Below are 20782 nucleotides of genomic sequence, written 5' to 3'. Positions count from 1 at the left end.
AGACAGGGTCTCACTCTGTCACCCAGGCTGGAGTGCAGTAGTGCAATCTCAGCTCACTGCAGCCTCAACCTCCTGGGCTCAAGCAATCTTTCTACCTCAGCCTCTGAAGTAGCTGGGACTACAGGCATGTGCCACCATGCCCGGCTAATTTTGTATTTTTTAGAGAGACAGGGTTTTGCCATGTTGCCTAGGCTGGTCTCCAACTCCTAAGCTCAGATGATCCACCTGACTGAGCCTCATAAAATACTGGGATTACAGGCATGAGCCACTGTGCCCAGTTCACACACAGCTAATTTTTAAATTTTTTATAGAGATGGGGTCTTACCATGTTGCCCAAGCTGGCCTCAAGAGTTCTGCCCACCTCAGCATCCCAAACTGCTAGGCTTATAGATGTGAGCCACCATGCCTGGCCAACCTTAATTGTTTTTAATGTTCAGGAAATATAAATAAAGAACACTTATAGAAAAGATGCAGGAACAGTGGCTCAAGCCTGTAATCCCAGCACTTTGGGAGGCCAAGGCGGGAGGATCACCTGAGGTCAGAAGTTCGAGACCAGCCTGGCCAACACGGTGAAATCCCATCTCTACTAAAATACAAAAATTGGCCAGGTATGCTGGCATGCACCTGTAATCCCAGCTACTCAAGAGGCTGAGGCACAAGAATCACTTGAACCCGAGAGGCGTAGGTTGCAGTAAGCCGAGATTGTGCCACTGCATTCCAGCCCGGGCAACAGAGCAAGATTCCATCTCAAACAAAAAGAAGGGCTGTTCTACAGAACTCAAAGCAAAGCTCCAGCTTTTATTATTTTTCTCCCCAATTTTAAGCATTATTCCATGTCTAGTTAAACATTAAAATTACAATTCAACTCTGGAAACACAAATCATATTATAAAAGGAAAGAAAAAGTACCAGAAAAATTTAATAGGAAACACTATCTTTAAAGTAATCTTACTATAGCAACTAATCATATAATAATCTAGAACATCCATTAGTTATAAGTTCCCCCCAAAAAAATAATTCTTTTACAAAGCATAACTATTATTAACCATCTTAAAGACAAGTATTTTAACTAAAACATCACTAATACCTTGAGGAAAAGGGCTAGCTGCCGACACAGTTGTTCCTGGATTTCTTCCACCACCAGGCTTTCTTCCCCTTTGACCTGAGCTGTGAGCTGAAGATTTCTTCCCTTTGCCCTCTGACCCTCTAGTCTCTGAAACATCTTTTCCACTAGAGGTGTGTGCAGAGACTTCCTGGAAATTTGCATTTGTAAATCGTGCAGTAGTATCTTCCAAGCGCTTCAGTGATCCAGATATAGAGTTGTTGCTAGTGCTTGTATAAGTCTAACATTTTGATTCAAAAGGGAAGGAAAAAGAGTTGATTACATTTTAGTTACAGAAAACAATAGGTGACACATTAATAATAAGAACTTGCAGAATAAACACAAAGTTTCTGTTCTAAAAATAAGTCGGTTCACCTAAGAAAATCATCCAAAAACAATTTAAGTCATTATAATTACTTAAAAAAAAAAGAAGAAGAAAGAAAAGAAAAAGCATAGATAATTTAAAGATGGCTGTTTCAGGATCAAATTGCAACAACTAGTAAAAGTATGTATTAGTTATATTTATGAAGTGACACACAGTAATACTGAAGATAAGCATTTGTCAAGCAACATCATTTTTTTTTTTAACAATGTCTACACTTCTTAGACATGAAATTAAAATAAGCTTTAGTGTTCAACACAGGAAGGTGACAATAAGGGACTAACGTGCTACAAATCCATTAGAGGACCATATCCATGAGTTTATAAGGCTAGCGGAGGACAGAGTGAAACTTTTTAAAGAATTCAGGTGAGGGTCCCTTTGCAAAAAAAAACAGAAAGATTTGAAACAGAAATCATTTTTCCAATTGTTATGTTGAGGAAAAAGTTATATATTGCAAAGGTAAGATTTTATAACTATCCCTAAAAGTGGCTCTCAATTATTCCCTTGATCTGCATTTGTTAAGGAAAAAGGATGAAGATCTGTATTAACAGTTTCCAGTTTTAGCAATCATTTTTATTACAAGGTATACCCAAATAATGGCGAATACATGAAAGTATATTATACCAGATGCACATTAATCACCATGTTTTGAAATCAAAGGTTTATAAAGTCCACTAGGGCAAAGGTTTTGATGTCGCCATTAAGTTCACTAAAGTATCTGAGGCATGGACAGCATAAAGTTCACGAAGTGCTTGCAACATAATCGGCACCAAAGTTTTGTTGGATAAGTGAATACTTTTTTATTGTATGTATCTAAAATCTCTGCTATAAAAATGAAAAAATTTGAAAATATGCAAAAGTGAATTTTCCCACATACAGCCACCACTCAACACAAACAATCAGATGAATATGAAAAACGAGAACATGACAATAAAATCAAGTTTCAAAATGGCTGGCATTTTTAGCAAAAACAATTTCAAAAAGAGGAATAAGAGAAAAAATTAAGTGTTTGGAAAACCAAATCTTTCTTGCGGCTTTTCTATCAACCTGTTGCCATCCCCAGGCCCCATTATCTCAGTGTCAATAACGGATATGCATCATTAAATAGAAGAAATATTTCATAAAAACAAAGTACTCCACTATTCTAACAAACTACAATCCACAAACAAGAACAAACGTTTCAAAGTAAGTTTAAAAGGAAAAAAAATCCCATTTTACAAACCAATCACATTTAAGCTGATGAAACTTCATGGCTTACTTTAGAAATATGAACCTTTTCCATGCTGGGCAGGTCAATTTGGAAACCACCCCACCTCATTTTTCAAATACTTTTTCCAATTACTTGAGTTGATCCTGAGGTTCTCCATTCCTCTCACATCTGATCCTTGCATGACCTAGTGAAGTTTAAAAGTCATCTAAGAAAACACAGTGGTGTTCTTCACTCACGTATTTTTGTTCATGTATCAAATAAAGAATGGAGAGAAAATTGGGTAGAGTACTATAATGAAAATACACTATTCACTTCCACATGACAATCTACATTAGAGATGGTCATTTTTCCCACTTACTTGACAGAACGTCCTTGCTCAAACCCTCAAGTATAAATCTGTCCATAAAAACCCATGAAAACATGACATTTGGAAGAAACAGTATTACAAAGAAAGCAATGAATAAAGCAATCAAATTTCAGTGACAAAAAAATCACATTAAAACCATAACTGAACATTTTTAAAATGTCCAAACCTATATTTCAGAACATAATCAGACTTAATATGAAAAAAATGAATTTTAGCTTTAGATGTTAACAATTTTTAAATTATACATAATGACACTCACTAAGGCAATGCAGGGTTCATTCAAAGAGAAACCTCTATTTTAATTCCACGTTTAAAAGTGATTTTAAAAGTACTTATTCCATAATGTGCTGTTGGGACAATATGGCACTAGGGAACTCCATTATAAACGTACAACAATCAACTCAAAATCGAGGAAAAGACAGGTAAAAGGAGACCAGAGGGAGGTAGGAGATGGCTGAAAGACACACTATGAGTAAGCCCAAGACTAAATTCACAAAATCTTGTTTCCTCACTTTTGTATTCTAAATGTCTATCATAGTACGAACATCTCACTGCTCTGAGTGTAATTCTTGTACATAATAATATTTATTTTTTCAGGCAAATTGGACCACAAAATGCAAACTACTTCATTTGCTGCTCTACTGAAAAATATAAGTTCTTTTGTAATTGTTCTTTTCTACTGGAGATAAAACTGGATATCTGGCTGTATTGAGAGTCTCTGAAGTGCTGCATAAATACTTTGTTCTACATTGTAATTTATAGGCAACTTAATCTTTTAAAAGGCTAATTCAGAATACATGTAATTTTTATTTCATGGCCAACTATTAGTCCAAAGATAAGCTGCAACACCAATATACCTACACAATACCATTAAGTGGGAACAAAAATTATTTACTTCAAACAAAAATTTAAAACTAGATCCAAAATTAAATAACGACTCTATAACAAGTAACCAAAAAAAGCAGCTATGATTATTTACAAAAGGTATGGTTGCCTCAGATTAGTCTACAAGGCTCTGTCATCTAAATTGGTGACAAGAAGTGACCATTAGAAAACATAATGTACTGCTTAAAATTTTTAAATAAAATTATGTACTATTCAAGTGTCCCATAAAAACCCACATATTTTGTACCAAGCCTATCTTGAGACTACAACATGTAAACTACCCAACATAAATCACCAAAAAAATGATTTAAAAAAAAAAAAAAAAAAAAAAGAACAGTGAGCTGTAGAACAATTTTAAGTAGCCTAATTTACATGCTACTAGACTACTCAAAAAGAATGGGGGGGGTCAAAACAAACGAACAAAAAATCCCCACAAAACTGAAGAAATAATAGTAGGAAAAATTGTAAAATTGATGAGGAAAAAAAAACCTCACAGTTTAAGAACCTCAAGTAACCCCAAGAAAAATAAATATGAAGAAAAGTAAATGAACTCAGTTCATTATCAAATTGTTTATCATTAAAAACCAATGATAAAGAGGAAATGTTACAAGAAACCAGGCTTTTCTTTTCTTTTTTTTTTTAAGGATGTCTTACATGCCAAAAACAAAGATAAGAATGAAAGCAAAATTTTCCCTAAAAACATTCAATCTAGAAAACAGGTGAGTACTAAAAGAAAAAACTGTCAACTTAGAATTCCACGGGCAACTATTATAAAATATCTTTCTAAAACAAGTACAAAATAAAGGCTTTTTTGGATATAAAAGCTGAAAGAACTAATCACTAGCAGACCAACACTACAATAAATGCTAAAAGAACTATTTCAGGTAAATAATAAATGAAATGTGAATATACCAAAAAGAATGAAGAGCATTAGAAATATTAATTGCTAATGGTAAATGTAGTACAAAGAGATGAAGCAAGATGATGTGAAATTTCTCATCACACCACTCAAAACTGTGCAAATTATAATTTATTTATTTCTGGAATTTTCAATTCAATATTTTTCACACCTCAGTTGACTGAAGGTAATTGAAACTGTGAAAAGGGATAAGGAAGGAGTAACAGACAAATATAGTAAAAATGATAAATAATAAAGAATTGTTCATAACTTTTTTTTTTGAGACGAGTCTCGCTCTGTTGCCAGGCTGCAGTGCAGTGCTGCGATCTTGGCTCACTGCAACCTCCACCTCCTGGGTTCAAACGATTCTCCTGCCTCAGCCTTCCCAGTAGCTGGGACTACAGGCGCATACCACCATGCCCAGCTAATTTTTGTATTTTTAGTAGAGACAGGGTTTCACCATGCTGGGCAGGATGGTCTTGATCTCTTGATCTCGTGATCCACCCGCTTCGGCCTCCCAAAGTGCTTGGGAGGACAGGCATGAGCCACCGCGCCTGGCCTATTTTAAACTCTTTATAAGACAGCTGATGTAGAGCAAAAGGAGTAACAATAAATTGTGAGTTTTGTAACATATGTTAAAAAAAAAAAATAAGTGATAAAAATAACATGAAGCCAAAAGGGTAGAAGTATATAGCTACAAGGTTCTTACACTATATGTAAACTAGTATAATTCTGCTTGAAGGTAAACTCTGATGGACTAATGATGCTATACTGTAGTCTCTAAAACAATGCAATGGAACAAAAAATTATTGCAAATCAGGCAAAACTGAATCACAAAAAAGGTTCAATCAAACATACAGCAGAGAAAGAGAAAGAGAGAGAGAGAAGGAAAGAGAAATGATGGGCAAAAAGAAAAGGATTAGCAAATGTTAGATTAAAATACAACTACCCAGAGGCCAGGTGCGGTGGCTCACACTGTAATCCCAGAACTTTTGGAGGCCAAGGCAGGCAGATCAACCAAGGTCAGGAATTCGAGACCAGCCTGGCCAACATGGTAAAACCCCATCTCTACCAAAAAATACAAAACTTAGCCACATGTGGTGGTATGCACCTGTAGTCTCAGCTAATCAGGAGACTGAGGTGGGAGAATTGCTTGAACCCAGGAGGCAGAGGTTGCCATGAGTTGAGATCAAGCCACTGCACTCCAGCCTGGGAGACAGAGCAAGACCCTGTCTCAATAATAATAATAATAATAATAATAATAATAATAACAACAACAACAACAACAACAACAAAACAACAGTATTATAGTAAAATACAACCACTCAGAGAATATTATATGTAAATTCTCTAAACTTCCCAATTAAAAAGCAAAGATTGCAACAATGAATGAATAAACTCAAAACATGACTATACGCTGCTTTAAAGAAACCTATTTTAGCTCAGTGCAGTGGCTTACACCTGTAATCCCAGCTACTGGGGAGGCTGAGGCAGGAGAATCCCTTAAACCCGGGAGGCAGAGGTTGCAGTGAGCCAAAATCATGCCATTGCACTCCAGCCTGGGCAACAAGAATGAAACCCCCTCAAAACAAGCAAGCAAACAAACAAACAAAAAAGAAGCCTACTTTAAGTTAATTTAACTTCAGGCCAGGCATGGTGGCTTGCGCCTGGAATCCCAGCACTTTAGGAGGCCGAGACAGGTGGATCACTTGAGGCCAGGAGTTCAGGACTAGCCTGGCCAACATGGTGAAACCTCATCTCTACTAAGAATACAAAAGTTAGCCAGGCGTGGTGGTACACACCTGCAATCCCAGCTACTTGGAAGTCTGAGGCAGGAGAATCACTTGAACCTGGGAGGCAGAGGTTGCAGTGAGCTGAGATCATGCTACTGCACTCCAGCCTGGGTGACAGAGTGAGACTCTATCTCAAAAAAAAAAGAAAAAAAAAAGAAAAAAGAAAGAAAAAAGAAATCTATTTTAAATATAAAGGCACAAAGAAAGTATAAGCATGGGAAAAGAAACATCAAGCTAAAGCTAATCAAAAGAAAGCTAAATTCACTATATTAATATCAGCCAGTAGATTTCACAATAAAGAATATTAACAAAATACAGTGGCGTACTCATCAAGAAGATACAAAAATCCTAATTGTTTCTGCACCTGCTCACAATAATTGACAGAACAAACAGGCAAAAAACAAGTAAAGATATAGACAACTTAATATAAATCAACTTGACCTAATGGACATTTACAGAAAAACTCCACACAACTACAAATGAATACACATTCATTCTTTTAAAAAACACACAGAGCCAGGCGCAATGGCTCACGCCTGTAATCCCAGCACTTTGGGAGGTTGAGGGGGTGGATCATGAGGTCAAGAGATCGAGACCATCCTGACCAACACAGTGAAACCCTGTCTCTACTAAAAATACAAAAATTAGCTGGGTGAGTCCCAGCTACTCAGGAGGCTGAGACAGGAGAATCACTTGAACCCGGGAGGCGGAGGGTGCAGTGAGCTAAGATCGCGCCACTGCACTCCAGCCTGGGGACAGAGGGAGATTCCATCTCCCAAAAAAAAAGCCACACAGAATATTTAACAAGATAATCCATGTTCTGCATCAATAAACTTAAAAGGAATGATATAATATAAAAATATTAAATTAGAAATCAGTAACAAAGTGAATATCCAAATATTTCTAAACTAAATAACACACTTTTAAGTAACTCATAGGTCAAAGAAGAAAAGGAAAACCACAAAGCATTTTTTTAAACTAAATAAAAATGAAAACACGACATATCAAAATTCATAAAGCCCTACTTAAGAGGGAAGTTTATATCGTTAAATGCCAATACTAGGAATTCTGGTTACTCGTTGAGCATATGAGGAGGAAAGAGAAGTCTTTGCTCTACCCTAAAACAAATACAAAGCTCAACAAACTGAAAATCACCAACTCTTACATTAGTGAATGGAGAGGTCATAGGGCAAACTGCTAAACAAAAAATTGGGGCTTATACCTGTAATTCCAGCACTTTGGGAGGCGGAGGCAGGCAGATCACAAGCTCAGGAGATCGAGACCATCCTGGCCAATAAGGTGAAACCCCATCTCTACTAAAAATACAAAAAAATTAGCCAGGCGTGGTGGAAGGCGCCTATAGTCCCAGATACTCGGGAGGCTAAGGCAGGAAAATGGAGTGAACCTGGGAGGTGGAGCTTGCAGTGAGCTGAGATCATGCCACTGCACTCCAGCCTGGGTGACAGAGCGAGATTCCGTCTCAAAAAAATTAGCTGGGTGTGGTGGCACATGCCTGTAATCCCAGCTACTTGGAAAGCTGAGGCAGGAGAATCACTTGAACCCGGGAAGCGGAGGTTGCAGTGAGTCGAGATCACGCCATTGCTCTACAGCCTGGGCAAGAAGAGTGAAACTCAGTCTCCAAAAAAAAAAAAAAAAACATGGCACATTGGCACATGTATACCTATGTAACAAACCTGCACATTGTGCACATGTACCCTAGAACTTAAAGTATAATTAAGAAAACAAAACAAAACAAATCAGAAAGACAAATCAATGCACAGAGAGACTTACAACTTACCTAAGCAAACCCAGCAGCTGAAACCTCTGCAGGAACCAGCATCAGGGAAAGAAAACCTAAACTATTTTAACTGATAAACTGATAGAGGCACAGTGTGGACAAGGCTGAAAAAGAAAACCTCCAGGGGGACCCGGTCTTGGAGGACTCTCACACTTTTGTGAATTTTACCTCTAGGACCTCTAGCAGGCCCTCAGAGTGAATACCGGAGAAAGAGTCCCCCAGAGATCCCTCCAATAAAGGGGGAAAAGGAACCATTTTGAAATAACCAGAGCTTTGTTTTTCCTAACAAGGCCTGCTTTCAGGAGAAACTATTTAACGAGATTCTAACCTGTGGAGGTTTTTGTCAGCGCCTAACTAACCTAGGGAAGGGAAATGTACAACTTCAGGCGACTCTAACCATCATCCTGTTCCACTTGCAGGAGAAAAAAATAACTAAGAAGCCCCTATGCAGTTCACATTCCAGGGGAGGTTCACCTAAAGACTGAAAATTATAGAAGTATAGGATGCCTCTTGTTCCCCGCAATTTACTAGTGTGTTACTAAAGGTCTATTTATAGTGTAGTTCCTTTTGCCAGGACATAATGTTCAACATGAAACAACAACACAAAAGGCAAAAAATGCAGTTTAAACAAAGTGAAAAACCATTAGAAAATAAGTCAGCCATGTCAGGAATGTTGGAATTATGAGACCAAGAATTTTTAAAATCTATGACTAATACGATAAGGAATTTAATGGAAAAGGCAGACAACATGCAAGAACATATGCATAATGAAAGCAAATCAGAAATGCCAGAGAGATCAAAAACAAACAGAAATGAAGAATGTCTTTCAGGGAATCATCAGCAGAGTGGGACACAACTCAAGAAAAAAAATCTCTAAGCTTGAGGATATGACAATAAAAACTTCCAAAATTGAAACGGAAAGAGAGAAAAAGACTGGAAAACAAAAGCAAACAAAATATTCATGAATGCTGGGATGTATACAAAAGGCATAACATAGTTAAAACGGGAATACAAGGAGGAGAAGAAAGGAGAAGCAATATTTGAAATCATAACATCAAGAAACTTCCCCTCGAACAAATGTCAGTAGCCAAACCAGCTATCAAAGAAACTTAAGAGGATGCCAAGCAAGATAAATGCGAAAAAGGAGGGGGAAAGGGAAGTACACCTCCACGCTCAAAGATTAAAATCCATGAAGGAAGCCAGAGGAAAACACGTTACCCACACAGGCACAAGTATAAGAATTATATCTGAATTTGCCTCAGAAAACATGCAATCAAGGAGAGGGTGAAATAAAACACTTAAAGTGTGATGACAGGGTGGAAAAAAAAAAAGACAAGAAAATGCAATCATATAAAATACTCAATAAAAACCACAAAAGCTGTGAATGACAAAAACAGTAACAAAAATGTAAAAATGAAAATTAGTAATAAATATGGTAGATATTAACCCAATTATATCAATAGTCACCTTAAATGGCAATGGTCTAAATACCCCAATTAAAAAATAAAGATTGTCACAGATCCAAAACCAAGTAGCAACTATATGTTGTCTAGAGGAAACCTACTTTAAATATAAAGACACGTAGAGTTTAAAGGAAACAGTGCTCGCTTCGGCAGCACATATACAAAAATTAGAATGATACAGAGAAGATTAGTATGGCCCCTGTGCAAGGGTGACACGCAAATTCATGAAGTGTTCCATATAAAAATAAATAAAAAGGAAATGGAGAAAGATATACTATGCTAATGCTGATTTTTTAAAAGCAGAAATACTGTATTAATTATGAACAGAACAGACTCAAGAGCAAAGAAAGTGATCAGGTCTAAAGAAAGTAATTACGTAAGATAAAGGTGTTGATACTTCAAAAAGACATAACAATCCTTAATGTGTATGTGACTAACAAAAGCGGTCAAAATACATGAAGCAAAAACTGATAGAAATTGATATCACAGCCAGAAATTAACAGATACACTAGTGAGAAAATCAGTTAAGGACACAGTTGAGCTGAACAGTACTATCAATCAACTGTATATAATTGACATCTGTAGACTACTTCATCCAACAACAGCAAATGACACATTCTTCTATTCTCCAGCTTACATGGAACATTAACCAAGATGGACCACATTCTAGACCATAAAATACACCTTAACAAATTTTAAAGAACAGAAATCATACAGTGCCTTGCTTTCTCAGACCACAATGAAATTAAACCAGAATCAATACCAGAAAGGAGGCCATAAATCCAAAAATACATGGAGATTAAACAAGACACTTCTAAATAACATATAAGTAAAAGAAGAAATATAAAGAGAAATTTAAAAATATTTGGAACTAAATGAAAATAAAACATAAAAATTTGTGAGATGCTGGGAAAGCAGCATTTAAAGAGGAATTTATCGCACTGAATGTATGTATTAGAAAAGAAGAAAGATAGAACAATCATCTTTTTTTTTTGAGACACAGTTTTGTTCTTGTCACCCAGCTAGAGTGCAATGACGCTATCTTGGCTCACAGCAACCTCCACCTCCTGGATTCAAGTGATTCCCTGCCTCAGCCTCCTGAGTAGCTGGGATTACAGGCGTCTGCCACCACATCCAGCTAATTTTTGTATTTTTAGTAGCTACGGGGCTTCACACCATGTTGGCCAGGCTGGTCTCAAACTCCTGACCTCAGGGGATCCACCACACCAGGTTGTGTTTGTGTGTGTGTGTGTGTGTGTGTGTGTGTGTGTGTGTTTGTGTCTGAGATGGAGTCTTGCTCTGTAACCCAGGCTAGAGTGCAGTGGTGAGGTCTCGGGTCACTGCAACCTCCGCCTCTCGGGTTCAAGTGCTTCTCCTGCCTCAGCCTCCCAAGTAGCTGGGACTATGGGCCTGCACCACCATGCCCGGCTAATTTTTGTATTTTTAGTAGAGAAAGGATTTCTCCATTTTGGCCAGACTGGTCTGGAACTCCTGATCTCAAGTGATCCGCCTGCCTCAGCCTCCTAAAGTGCTCGGATACAGGCGTGAGCCACTGCGCCTGTCCTTAATCTTCAGAATAGAAAAAGAAAAGCCAATTAAGCCCAATGTAAGCAAAGAAATAAAAATTAAAGTGGCCAGGCGTGGTGGCTCATGCCTATAATCCCAGCACTTTGGGGGCTCAAGCGGGGGCAAATGGCTTAAGCCCAGGAGTTCAACACCAGCCTAGGCAACATGCGAAACTTATCTCTACAAAAAATTACAAGAAAAGATTAGATGGGCATGGTGGTGTGCACCTCTAGTCTCAGTGAATCAGGAGGCTGAGGTGGGAGGATGCTTGAGCCTGCAAGGCTGCAATGAGCCACTGCACTCCAGCCTGGGCAACAGAGCAAGACTGTCTCAAAAAAAGTTCAGGCAAGGTGGCAGAATACAAAATAAACAGAAATTTCAACAGGATTTTTATACACTAGCAAGGAACAATCAGCACTGTGGTAACCTCCAAAGAAATTAATAGGTGGTTTGTTCAAACCTATTGGGGTCTAACATGGATGGGCTGAAGAAGAGAAACAAAAAGAGCAAGAATAAGGCCAAGCATTGTGGTTCACCTATAATCCCAGCACTTTGGGAGGTCAAGGAGGGTGGATCACCTGAGCTCAGGAGTTCGAGGCCAGCCTGGCCAACATGGTTAAACCTCATCTCGACTAAAAATACAAAAATCAGCCAGGTGTGGTGGTGGGCGCCTGTTAATTCCAGCTACTTGGGAGGGTGAGGCAGGAGAATCCCTTGAACCCGGGAGGCAGAGCCTGCAGTGAGCTGGGATCACACCACTACACTCCAACCTTGCCAACAAAGCAAGACTCCGTCTCAAAAAAAAAAGCGCAAGAGTAAGAAGAGCAAAGTAGCCCAGTGAAGGGCACCAACTTTCCTGCTTTTACCAACGAACCACTGAATTGCTATTTTTCCTTTGGTTTTTACGTGTTGCCTCAAATCTAGGTTTCTGTTTCTCCACAGTAACTTTTTTTATGGTCATTCTGGAGAGAAGAAGGGTGGCAATGTTCACATGTTAGTTGTGATAAGAAGCCAGTTTCTTTTAGATTTGGCTAACCGGTCTAGGCTTCATGACTATATACTCCTGAATTATAGTTTAAAAGCTTATAAAAGAAAACACAAAATAATTCATAAACTAAATTTCATAAAGAACGTCTGCTCTTCAAAAGATTAAAAGAATGAAAATATAAGCCACAGAGTGAGATAAATATCTACAAATGTGTATCTGATAAAGGACCTGCATCCAGAATACATAGTCTTACAAAAGTCAGTAATAAGAAAACAAGCCAATAAAAAAAGGCAGGTGGTGGGGAGATCTTAAAAAACACTTCACTAAAAATAAACAAATAACAAATATGAAGATATTGACTAAGCGCAGTGGCTCATGCCTGTAATCCCAGCACTTTGGGAGGCCGAGGTGGGAGGATCACAAGGTCCGGAGACTGAGACCATCCTGGCTAACACAGCAAAACCCCGTCTCTACTAAAAAAAATACCAAAAAATTAGCCGGGTGTGGTGGCGGGCGCCTGTAGTCCCAGTTACTTGGGAGGCTGAGGCAGGAGAACGGCATGAACCCGGGAAGCAGAGGCTGCTGTGAGCCAAGATCACACCACTGTACTTCAGCCTGGGTGACAGAGCGAGACTCCGTCACACATACAAAAAAAGCATATATACCTACCATGGTGAGTCACACCTACCATGTGGCCCAACCATTCCACTCCTTGGTATTCATGCAAGAGAAATAAAAACATATATCTTGTAAGATTTATACAATATTCATAGCAGCTTTATTTGTAACAGCCCAAAACTGAAAACAACCTGAATGTCCATCAATTGTTGCATGGATAAGCAAATTAATAGTATATCCATACACAGAATTGTAGTTAGCCAAAAATTGAACTATTAAAAGATACAACAAGAACAAATCTTAAAATAATTATGCTGAAAGAAGCCAGACAGAAAAAGCATACATACTATATTTTTCCATTGTTTAACATTATAGAAAATTCAAACTAATTTAAAGTGACAAAAAGCAGATCAGTAGCTACCTGGGGAGGGATGTGAAGACAGGGAGGAGATTAAAAGAAGTCACAAGGAAACTCTTGTCTGTGATTGTGGTTATAGTTTCACTAATGTGTACATATGTCAAAATGTTACCAATGTTTCTATTTTAAATATGTGCAACATTTCATGTATATTTATGATACATTAGACTTTTGAATACCTTATGGCCCTAAGATTGTGCGTGTGTGTATTTCCTTCAAAATTAAATTTACTTTTTAAAAAAGTTTAACTTTCAAATATAATTGTGTTGTAAAATACAAGAAAAGAACAAAGAGATAAAGTGACTTAATAAACAAATATTAAATCTCCACTTGGATTTCATTATAACTTTAAAGTTCTAAAGATTTCTTTAAAAGATGATCCTTAAAGAAACATTAAAATTTTTAAATTACACAAAAATTAACTTATTTTACCAAAAATTTTCTTCTGAAAGTCTTAAAAAACCAGTACAAAATTTAACAGCTAATTGAAAAAATTTACTTAAAATTAGGTTCTCCTTTATCCTCTTTTAAAAATGTTGCAAAGAGAAAGAGACAAAAACCTGATCATGTATCTCTGGTACACAAAAAACTTCCTTAAAACAAACAAAAACTGTACTTTAAAAGCTAAATTACCTCAAAATTCAAACAACTAAAAATTGTGAGCTATTTATAATGACGCTCAGAAATAATGACGTCTTCTAATAATAATGAAAGGTAATGTGTTAAAGATTGCTTTTAACAAGGTGTGATGTTCAATTTTGTCAATTTAAAAAGAGAACTGTGGCTTATAAGCATCTACAAATTTCTTTACCAAAATAACATTGACAGCAAGCAAATCTCTATTTGGTCAAGAACGAAGACTTTCTCCCTTTTTTTTTTTGAGACAGAGTCTCACTCTGTCGCCTGGTCTGGAGTGCAGTGGTGCCATCTTGGCTCACTGCAACCTTGGCCTCCTGGGTTTAAGCAATTCTCCTGCCTCAGCCTCCCAAGTAGCTGGGATTATAAGCACGTGTCACCATGCCCAGCTAATTTCTTGTATTTTTAGTAGAGACAGGGTTTTATCACGCTGACCAGGCTGGTCTCAAACTCCTGGCCTCAAGTGGTCCACCCACCTCGGCCTCTCAAAGTGCTGGAATTATAGGCGTGAGCTACCCCACCTGGCATCTCCCCTTTTTTTCCTTGGCAATATCCTCTTCTACCATGGGAAGAAGGAAACCAGTCTGAAGTGCTTAGAAATACTATAAATTGGGGAAATCAGGGGAGTAACCACACTTCCCTAAAAACGTAAGCTGTCTCTACTTGTTTTGTCATATTAAAGGACTCCCTACATCAAGTTCCTGCAGACACGGACGCCTATGTGTTCCATCTAATTATCTTTTACCTAAGAACTGAAATCCCCCAATCATAGAAACAAAGAGCTATGGTTTCTGGAAAATACACTTACACTTTTACTCCCTTTGATAACAACCTTAGTGAACAATGCTTATGTATCACCGGTGGTCCACTACCATCGCTGCCAAAGATTTGTGTGAAAATACTATACTAGCAAATTACAGTTGCAATATTTAAAAGGTGATAGTGATAACACATTAATATAATATTGAAGTAAATATTTGTTGCTAATTTCTAGTTTTAAAACATTTATAGTACAAAAAGGTTAAAGCTTAGTCACAGAAAAAGTGCACTAAAAAATATAAGGCAGTATAATCTAAGTTAATAAAGAAATAAATGAAACAGAATTTTTTACTAAGGCAAAACAGATGGTAAACTAAGGTTAAAAATGTGCAAACACTACATGATACAGACATTTAAAAATTACAGTAGCGAATTAAAGTTCCCTTGACTTTCAATTTACGTGTGCTCTACCACCATCAACCATGGAGTCTACACATTGTGTACATGTATCAAAATATTACATGTACCTCCAAAATATGTACAACTACCATATATCAATAATTTTTAAAAATCCATACAGTCTAGAAGGAGCCCTAAAGATCTGGGTAAAACAGCCTTTCTTTCCCTGAGCTATCCCTATCTTTCCATCAGGAGAAGAGAAGAGTGTGGTGAACCAACAGTAAAATGACACCCTTCCCCCAAAAGGAACCTATGACTGAAGTCTTCTACTAGCCATCAGGATCAAGAAGGAGCCCATACTACCTCTCTACCCAACCTCTTCAAACACTCAAGGCCTCATCTTATTTGCCTGAAGTCTACTAGGGTCAATCTGATAATGACTTTCTCCCTGTTTTTATGTCAGTCATCAGGACTCCAGGTCCATCCTCACCTGCCTCATCCCCACACAGTTGTGAACCTCCCCTATTATGTCCACACCTGCCACCCCTCCCCTTCAACAGCTGAAAGCCTTCCACTGTGCTCTGAGAACAAGGTGCAATGTATCCCATCCTTTTCTCTGAACATCTCTTCTGATTCTTGTTCCAACAAAAACGTAGATCGACCTTGAAACCCACTGTTTAATCTGTAGCTATCTCAATGTTACTTTGCTACCACAGCTCTTGTATCACTGGGTATGGAAATGAAGTAAGTTTCCTCATTCCTCAGTGTTAATTCTATAACTCTCTAAAACCTTCCAACAAAAAATTCTCATGTCACCAGACATTAGCAACCATTAGGTTTCCTCATTAGGGTAGGATATAGCAAACTACAGGCCCTCTAGTCATCCGCCTGTTTTCGTATAGCTCAACAGCTAAGAATGATTTTAACATGTTTAAATAGCTTTTTTAAAAAATCAAAAGAAGACTATTTCATGACATATGAAAATTATATGAAATTTAAGTTCCAGTGTCCATAAAGTTTTGCTGGAACACTGCCACATTCACTTGTTTACAAAGTGTCTATGGCTACTCTGTTCTACAGCAGCAAAGGTCTGAGCACTAAAAAGAGCCAGTATGGCCTACAAAACCTAAAATATTTAGTATTCAGCCCCTGACAGAAAAAGTTTGCCAACCACTGCCTTAGGACCTACATTACTGTCAGTCTTCAACACTACTATTATTTTACTTCTTAGAGAATTCAATATACATCTAGACAATCTTTTATAACCTCCAGTCTCTCTGTTCCTTGACAGCCTCTCTTCCAATGATCTTCTCTTCTGCCCCACATGAGCCCCTCATGACCTGATCACATCCTAGATTCTGATACGATTAAATAATCTCAAACCCTCAATAATTTCCATTTTATACATCATACTCTTAAATACCACTTCATATTTCTAATTCACTCTTTACTACTTCAACAATCTTTGGGGTCTTACTGAGTTGCCCAGGCTGGTCTCAAACTCAATCAATCCTCCTGCCTCAGCTTCCCAAAGTACTGAGATTACAGGCATGAGCCACTGTGTACAGCCTTCAACAATCCTTTAATTTCACCAGAAAACATTAACCAGTATATACTATCCCTCATCTATTGTCCTCATTTCCCTACCCATTGGGTTTAAATATAATGATCCATCATTATAACCCCCCTGGCATTTACCCTCACTCATTCACTATATTAGATGGTAAAATAACAACCTGACCAAATCCTACTTTGTGCCCACATCCATAGAGATGGACAAGAACAGAGAAAAACAAAAAGCTGTGTAAATCTGCCTCACTTTTAAGTCTTGACCATGAACCTCAGGTGGAATATTGTGACTACCCAGAAATCATAGTAAACCATCATCGCAATTTTCTTTTGCATTATTATAGTTAACTATCTCATGCCTTTTTTTCTTCGCTCAAATCTAATACTACTCAAATCATCACAACTAAAAGCATTGCTTTTTACTGAAAAAACTCTGGATTTATCAAAAGATATTTTCCCCAAAATCCCATCCCTTCTCATATTCTAGGGGACATCACTGTAGCAATATTCCTGTCTATCATTTCATTACTCCTCCCCTCTATTGAATCATTCCTATTAGTGTACCTAACATCCTATTATTTATGTTATTTTAAAAATACCCTTCATTATCTCCACTTCCCTATTCTTCTGCTCCTCTTCATAGCAAAGCTCCTCATTTATACACACTGTCTGACTTTTCTATCCCATTCTCTCTATAAAGCACTCCAATCAGGCTTGTGCCTCAATCAGTACTTTAAAACTGTTAAAGGTCAGTAATGACCTCCAAATGACTAAATCAAAGGGCTAGTCCTTAATGTATGACACAGTTCACTTATCCCCACCTTTCTTTAACTTGGCTTCCAGCACACCACATCCTCTTAGTTTTCTTCCAAACTCTGGCCTCTTCTCAGTCTCCTTTGTCGGTTGTACCTCCTCTTCCAGACCTTTCGACACAGGAGGTCCTGGGCCTCCTAAGGCCTATTCTCTTTTCTACCTGCACTCACTTCTCCCTTAGTGGTATCATTCAGTCTTGTGACTTTAAATAACTCCATATGTATACAATTCCCACATTTAATATTCAAAGTTGAGACCTCTTTTCTGAATACCAGACTAGGTATTCAGCTGGCTAGTCAGTATATCTACTTAGATGTCTAATATTAATAGATATATCTCAACCCCAAAATATCTGTGGAAGGCAGGACAGCACCCCTCAACTAAGATGTCCACATTCTAATCCCTGAAACCTGTGAATATGTTATATTACATGGCAAAAGGGGCTTTGCAGATGTAATTAAACTTATGGATTTTAAAATAAGGACGTTATCTTGGACTTTTCAGGTAGACCCAATCTAATCACATGAGTTTAAAAGGAGAACTTTCTCCAACTAAAAGCAAAAGACATGCAAAAAAAATTCCAAGTATAAGAGGAATTCAACATGCCATTGCTACCTATGAGATGGAGGGGATCATGTAACACATGGCACAAGGAAATAAAGAGAGGCTCTAGAAGCCAAGGGCTGACCCCCACCTGACAGTCAGCAAAGAAATGGGCACCTCAATCCTACAACCAATCACAAGGAATCGAATTTTGCCAATAACCTGACCAAGCATATAAGCAGATTCATTCTGCCAATAACCTGACTAATGGTAGAAACAGATTCTTGCAGATAAGAACACAGACCATCCAACACCTTGATTTTGGCCTTGAGAGACCCTAATTAGAGGAAATAGCTGAGTCCACCGAGACTTCTGGCCTACAAGATGACAACTAGTAAGTTTATGTTGTTTTAAACTGGTATATTGTAGTAATTTCATCTGCAATAGAAAACTAAAACCGTATCCCAAACTGAATTCCTCTCTTTCCCCTCAACCTGGTATGCTCCCCCATCTTTCCTGTCTTTGTTAACAGTAACTCTGTATCTTCTAGTGATCTGACCCAAAATCTTTGGAATCATCCATGGATCCTCTCTTTTTCATATGCCTCTAACTTATCTGTAAGAAAATCATGTGGGCTCAACCTTTGTTTTCAGAATCTGATCACCTATCACTACCTCTATTGTTACCGCCATCTCTCTTCGGATGACTAAATACCTTGCTAATGGCCTCCCTGCTTCCATTCTGACTTTCCATAGCCTGTCCAAAACAAAGCAGCCAGAGGTCCTTTCAAAATAAGTCAGACCACATTACATCTCAATTCAGAAACCCCCAACAGCTCACTTTTCGATCAAACTAAACACAAAGTCCTCACACTGGTTTATATAGCTTTGCATAATGGGCCCTTCACCCTAGACTCATCTCCTACTGCAGTTCCCGACTTGCTTATTCTGTCCCAGTCTCCCTCTATTTTCATATTAACCACGAGATAATAATTCTAATAATACTTAATAATTACTAATTCTCACTATGAACCAAAAACTGTTCTAATTGCTTTACATGTAGTCTATCATTCAATTTCATTAATAATTTCCCCCGCTTTACAAATGATAAAATTGAGTTACACCAAGGTTAATTAACCTAAAGACTCAATCAGTAAGTGGCAAGGCCAGAATTCAAAATCTCAGGTGAATGAAGTCCACCCACAGCCAAAATTATCTGTCTCAATGATGGTTCCCACTTGTTATCCTTACTTAACAACAGGCTTTGGAGACAAGCACAGAATAAACAGAAGGTAGAATAAGGTAAGAAATGAGAATTCAGGCTAGGAACATAGGCTCTCGCCTGTAATCCCAGCACTTCGGGAGGCCGAGGCCGGCGGAACACGAGGTCAGGAGATCGAGACCATCATGGCTAACACAGTAAAACCCCATTTCTACTAAAAATACAAAAAATTAGCCAGGCGCGGCAGCACGCGCCTGTAGTCCCAGCTACTCAGGAGTCTGAGGCAGGAGAATCACTTGAACCAGGGAAGTGAAGGTTGCAGTGAGCTGAGATTGTGCCACAGCACTCCAGCCTGGGTGACAAAGCGAGACTCTGTCTCAAAAAAAAAAAAAAAAAAAAAGAGAGAGAGAGAAATGAGAATTCTAGGCCGGGTGCGGTGGCTTATGCCTGTAATCCTAGTACTTTGGGAGTGCTGAGGCAGGCGGATCACCTGAGGTTAGGAGTTCAAGATGAGCCTGCCCAACATGGTGAAACCCCGTCACTACAAAAAATGCAAAAATCAGCTGGGCATGGTGGCAGGTGCCTGTAATCCCAGCTACTTGGGAGACTGAGGCAGGAGAATCGCTTGAACCCGGGAGGCCGAAGTCACAGTGAGCCAAGATTGCGCCACTGTACTCCAGCCTGCGCAGTAAGAGCAAAACTCCGTCTCTCAAAAAAAAAAAAGAAAAAGAAAAAGAAAAAAAAGAAAGAAAGAAATGAGAATTCTAAGTTATGTGGTTGAAAATGATATGTGGTTGAAAAGCTGGGAAAAGTTAGGGAATGAAAACAGTTTTTAGAGGTGAAAATCAGCAAAATACCTACTTATTACATAAAACAAAATATGATTCTTAAAACTTACTTTTTCTGTAGTAACAGTCAGGGATGGAACCAATGCAGGTGATGGTTCGGGCTGCTTCTTGTGTTTTTGTTTGTGTTTGTCCTTCTCTTTATATTTCTAAAAACGAATATAAGTAAAATCCAATTTAAATTTGAACTATAACCCCATATATGCAATAATTTTTTTATAACTAGTAATTTAAAATATTAACAAATACTTCTATCAAAAATCACTTTCTCTGATCATCGTGTTGTTTTACAAACAAGTAATACCAGTGTGAGTTTCTTTTTAAGTAAGTTCAGCTCTTTTATTCTTGATCAGTCTAAAATAATACTAATAAACAACTGAAGTCTGTAATTATTTGCCACATTTACATTCAGCAAAATATATACTTTTTCTTCTTAAAAACACCAAATACGGCTGGGCATGGTGGCTCACACCTGTAATCCCAGCACTTTGGGATGCTGAAGTGGGCGGA

The 20782-nt window shown here is 38.0% G+C and overlaps 1 protein-coding gene and 1 non-coding gene across 51 annotated transcripts in view; one reads left to right on the top strand and one right to left on the bottom strand.

The window, feature by feature from the left end:
• LOC709083 (protein AF-10) overlaps positions 1–20782 on the bottom strand; it is a 218583-nt gene that overhangs the window by 74313 nt on the left and 123488 nt on the right. For 49 of the 50 annotated variants that reach the window (XR_013397955.1, XR_013397958.1, XR_013397953.1 and 46 more), the window contains 2 exons: positions 20326–20421; positions 1087–1342 (listed from right to left, as the gene is read on the bottom strand). Coding sequence is in view for 42 of the 50 variants with exons in the window: in XM_015146586.3 (XP_015002072.1) it covers positions 1087–1342; positions 20326–20421 (352 nt within the window). In the remaining 8 variants the exon portion in view is untranslated. Of the gene's footprint in view, positions 1–1086; positions 1343–2741; positions 2878–20325; positions 20422–20782 lie in introns of all 50 variants that reach the window. The other variant, XM_077945955.1, reaches the window with a different exon arrangement.
• On the top strand, positions 10035–10141 carry LOC114670278 (U6 spliceosomal RNA). Its single transcript, XR_003719746.1, has one exon. It is a non-coding gene; the product is annotated as a U6 spliceosomal RNA (small nuclear RNA).

The sequence above is a fragment of the Macaca mulatta genome, chromosome 9 (genome assembly GCF_049350105.2).
Source record: "Macaca mulatta isolate MMU2019108-1 chromosome 9, T2T-MMU8v2.0, whole genome shotgun sequence".
Lineage (NCBI taxonomy): Eukaryota > Metazoa > Chordata > Mammalia > Primates > Cercopithecidae > Macaca > Macaca mulatta.
This window is presented reverse-complemented; position numbering and strand designations above follow the sequence as displayed.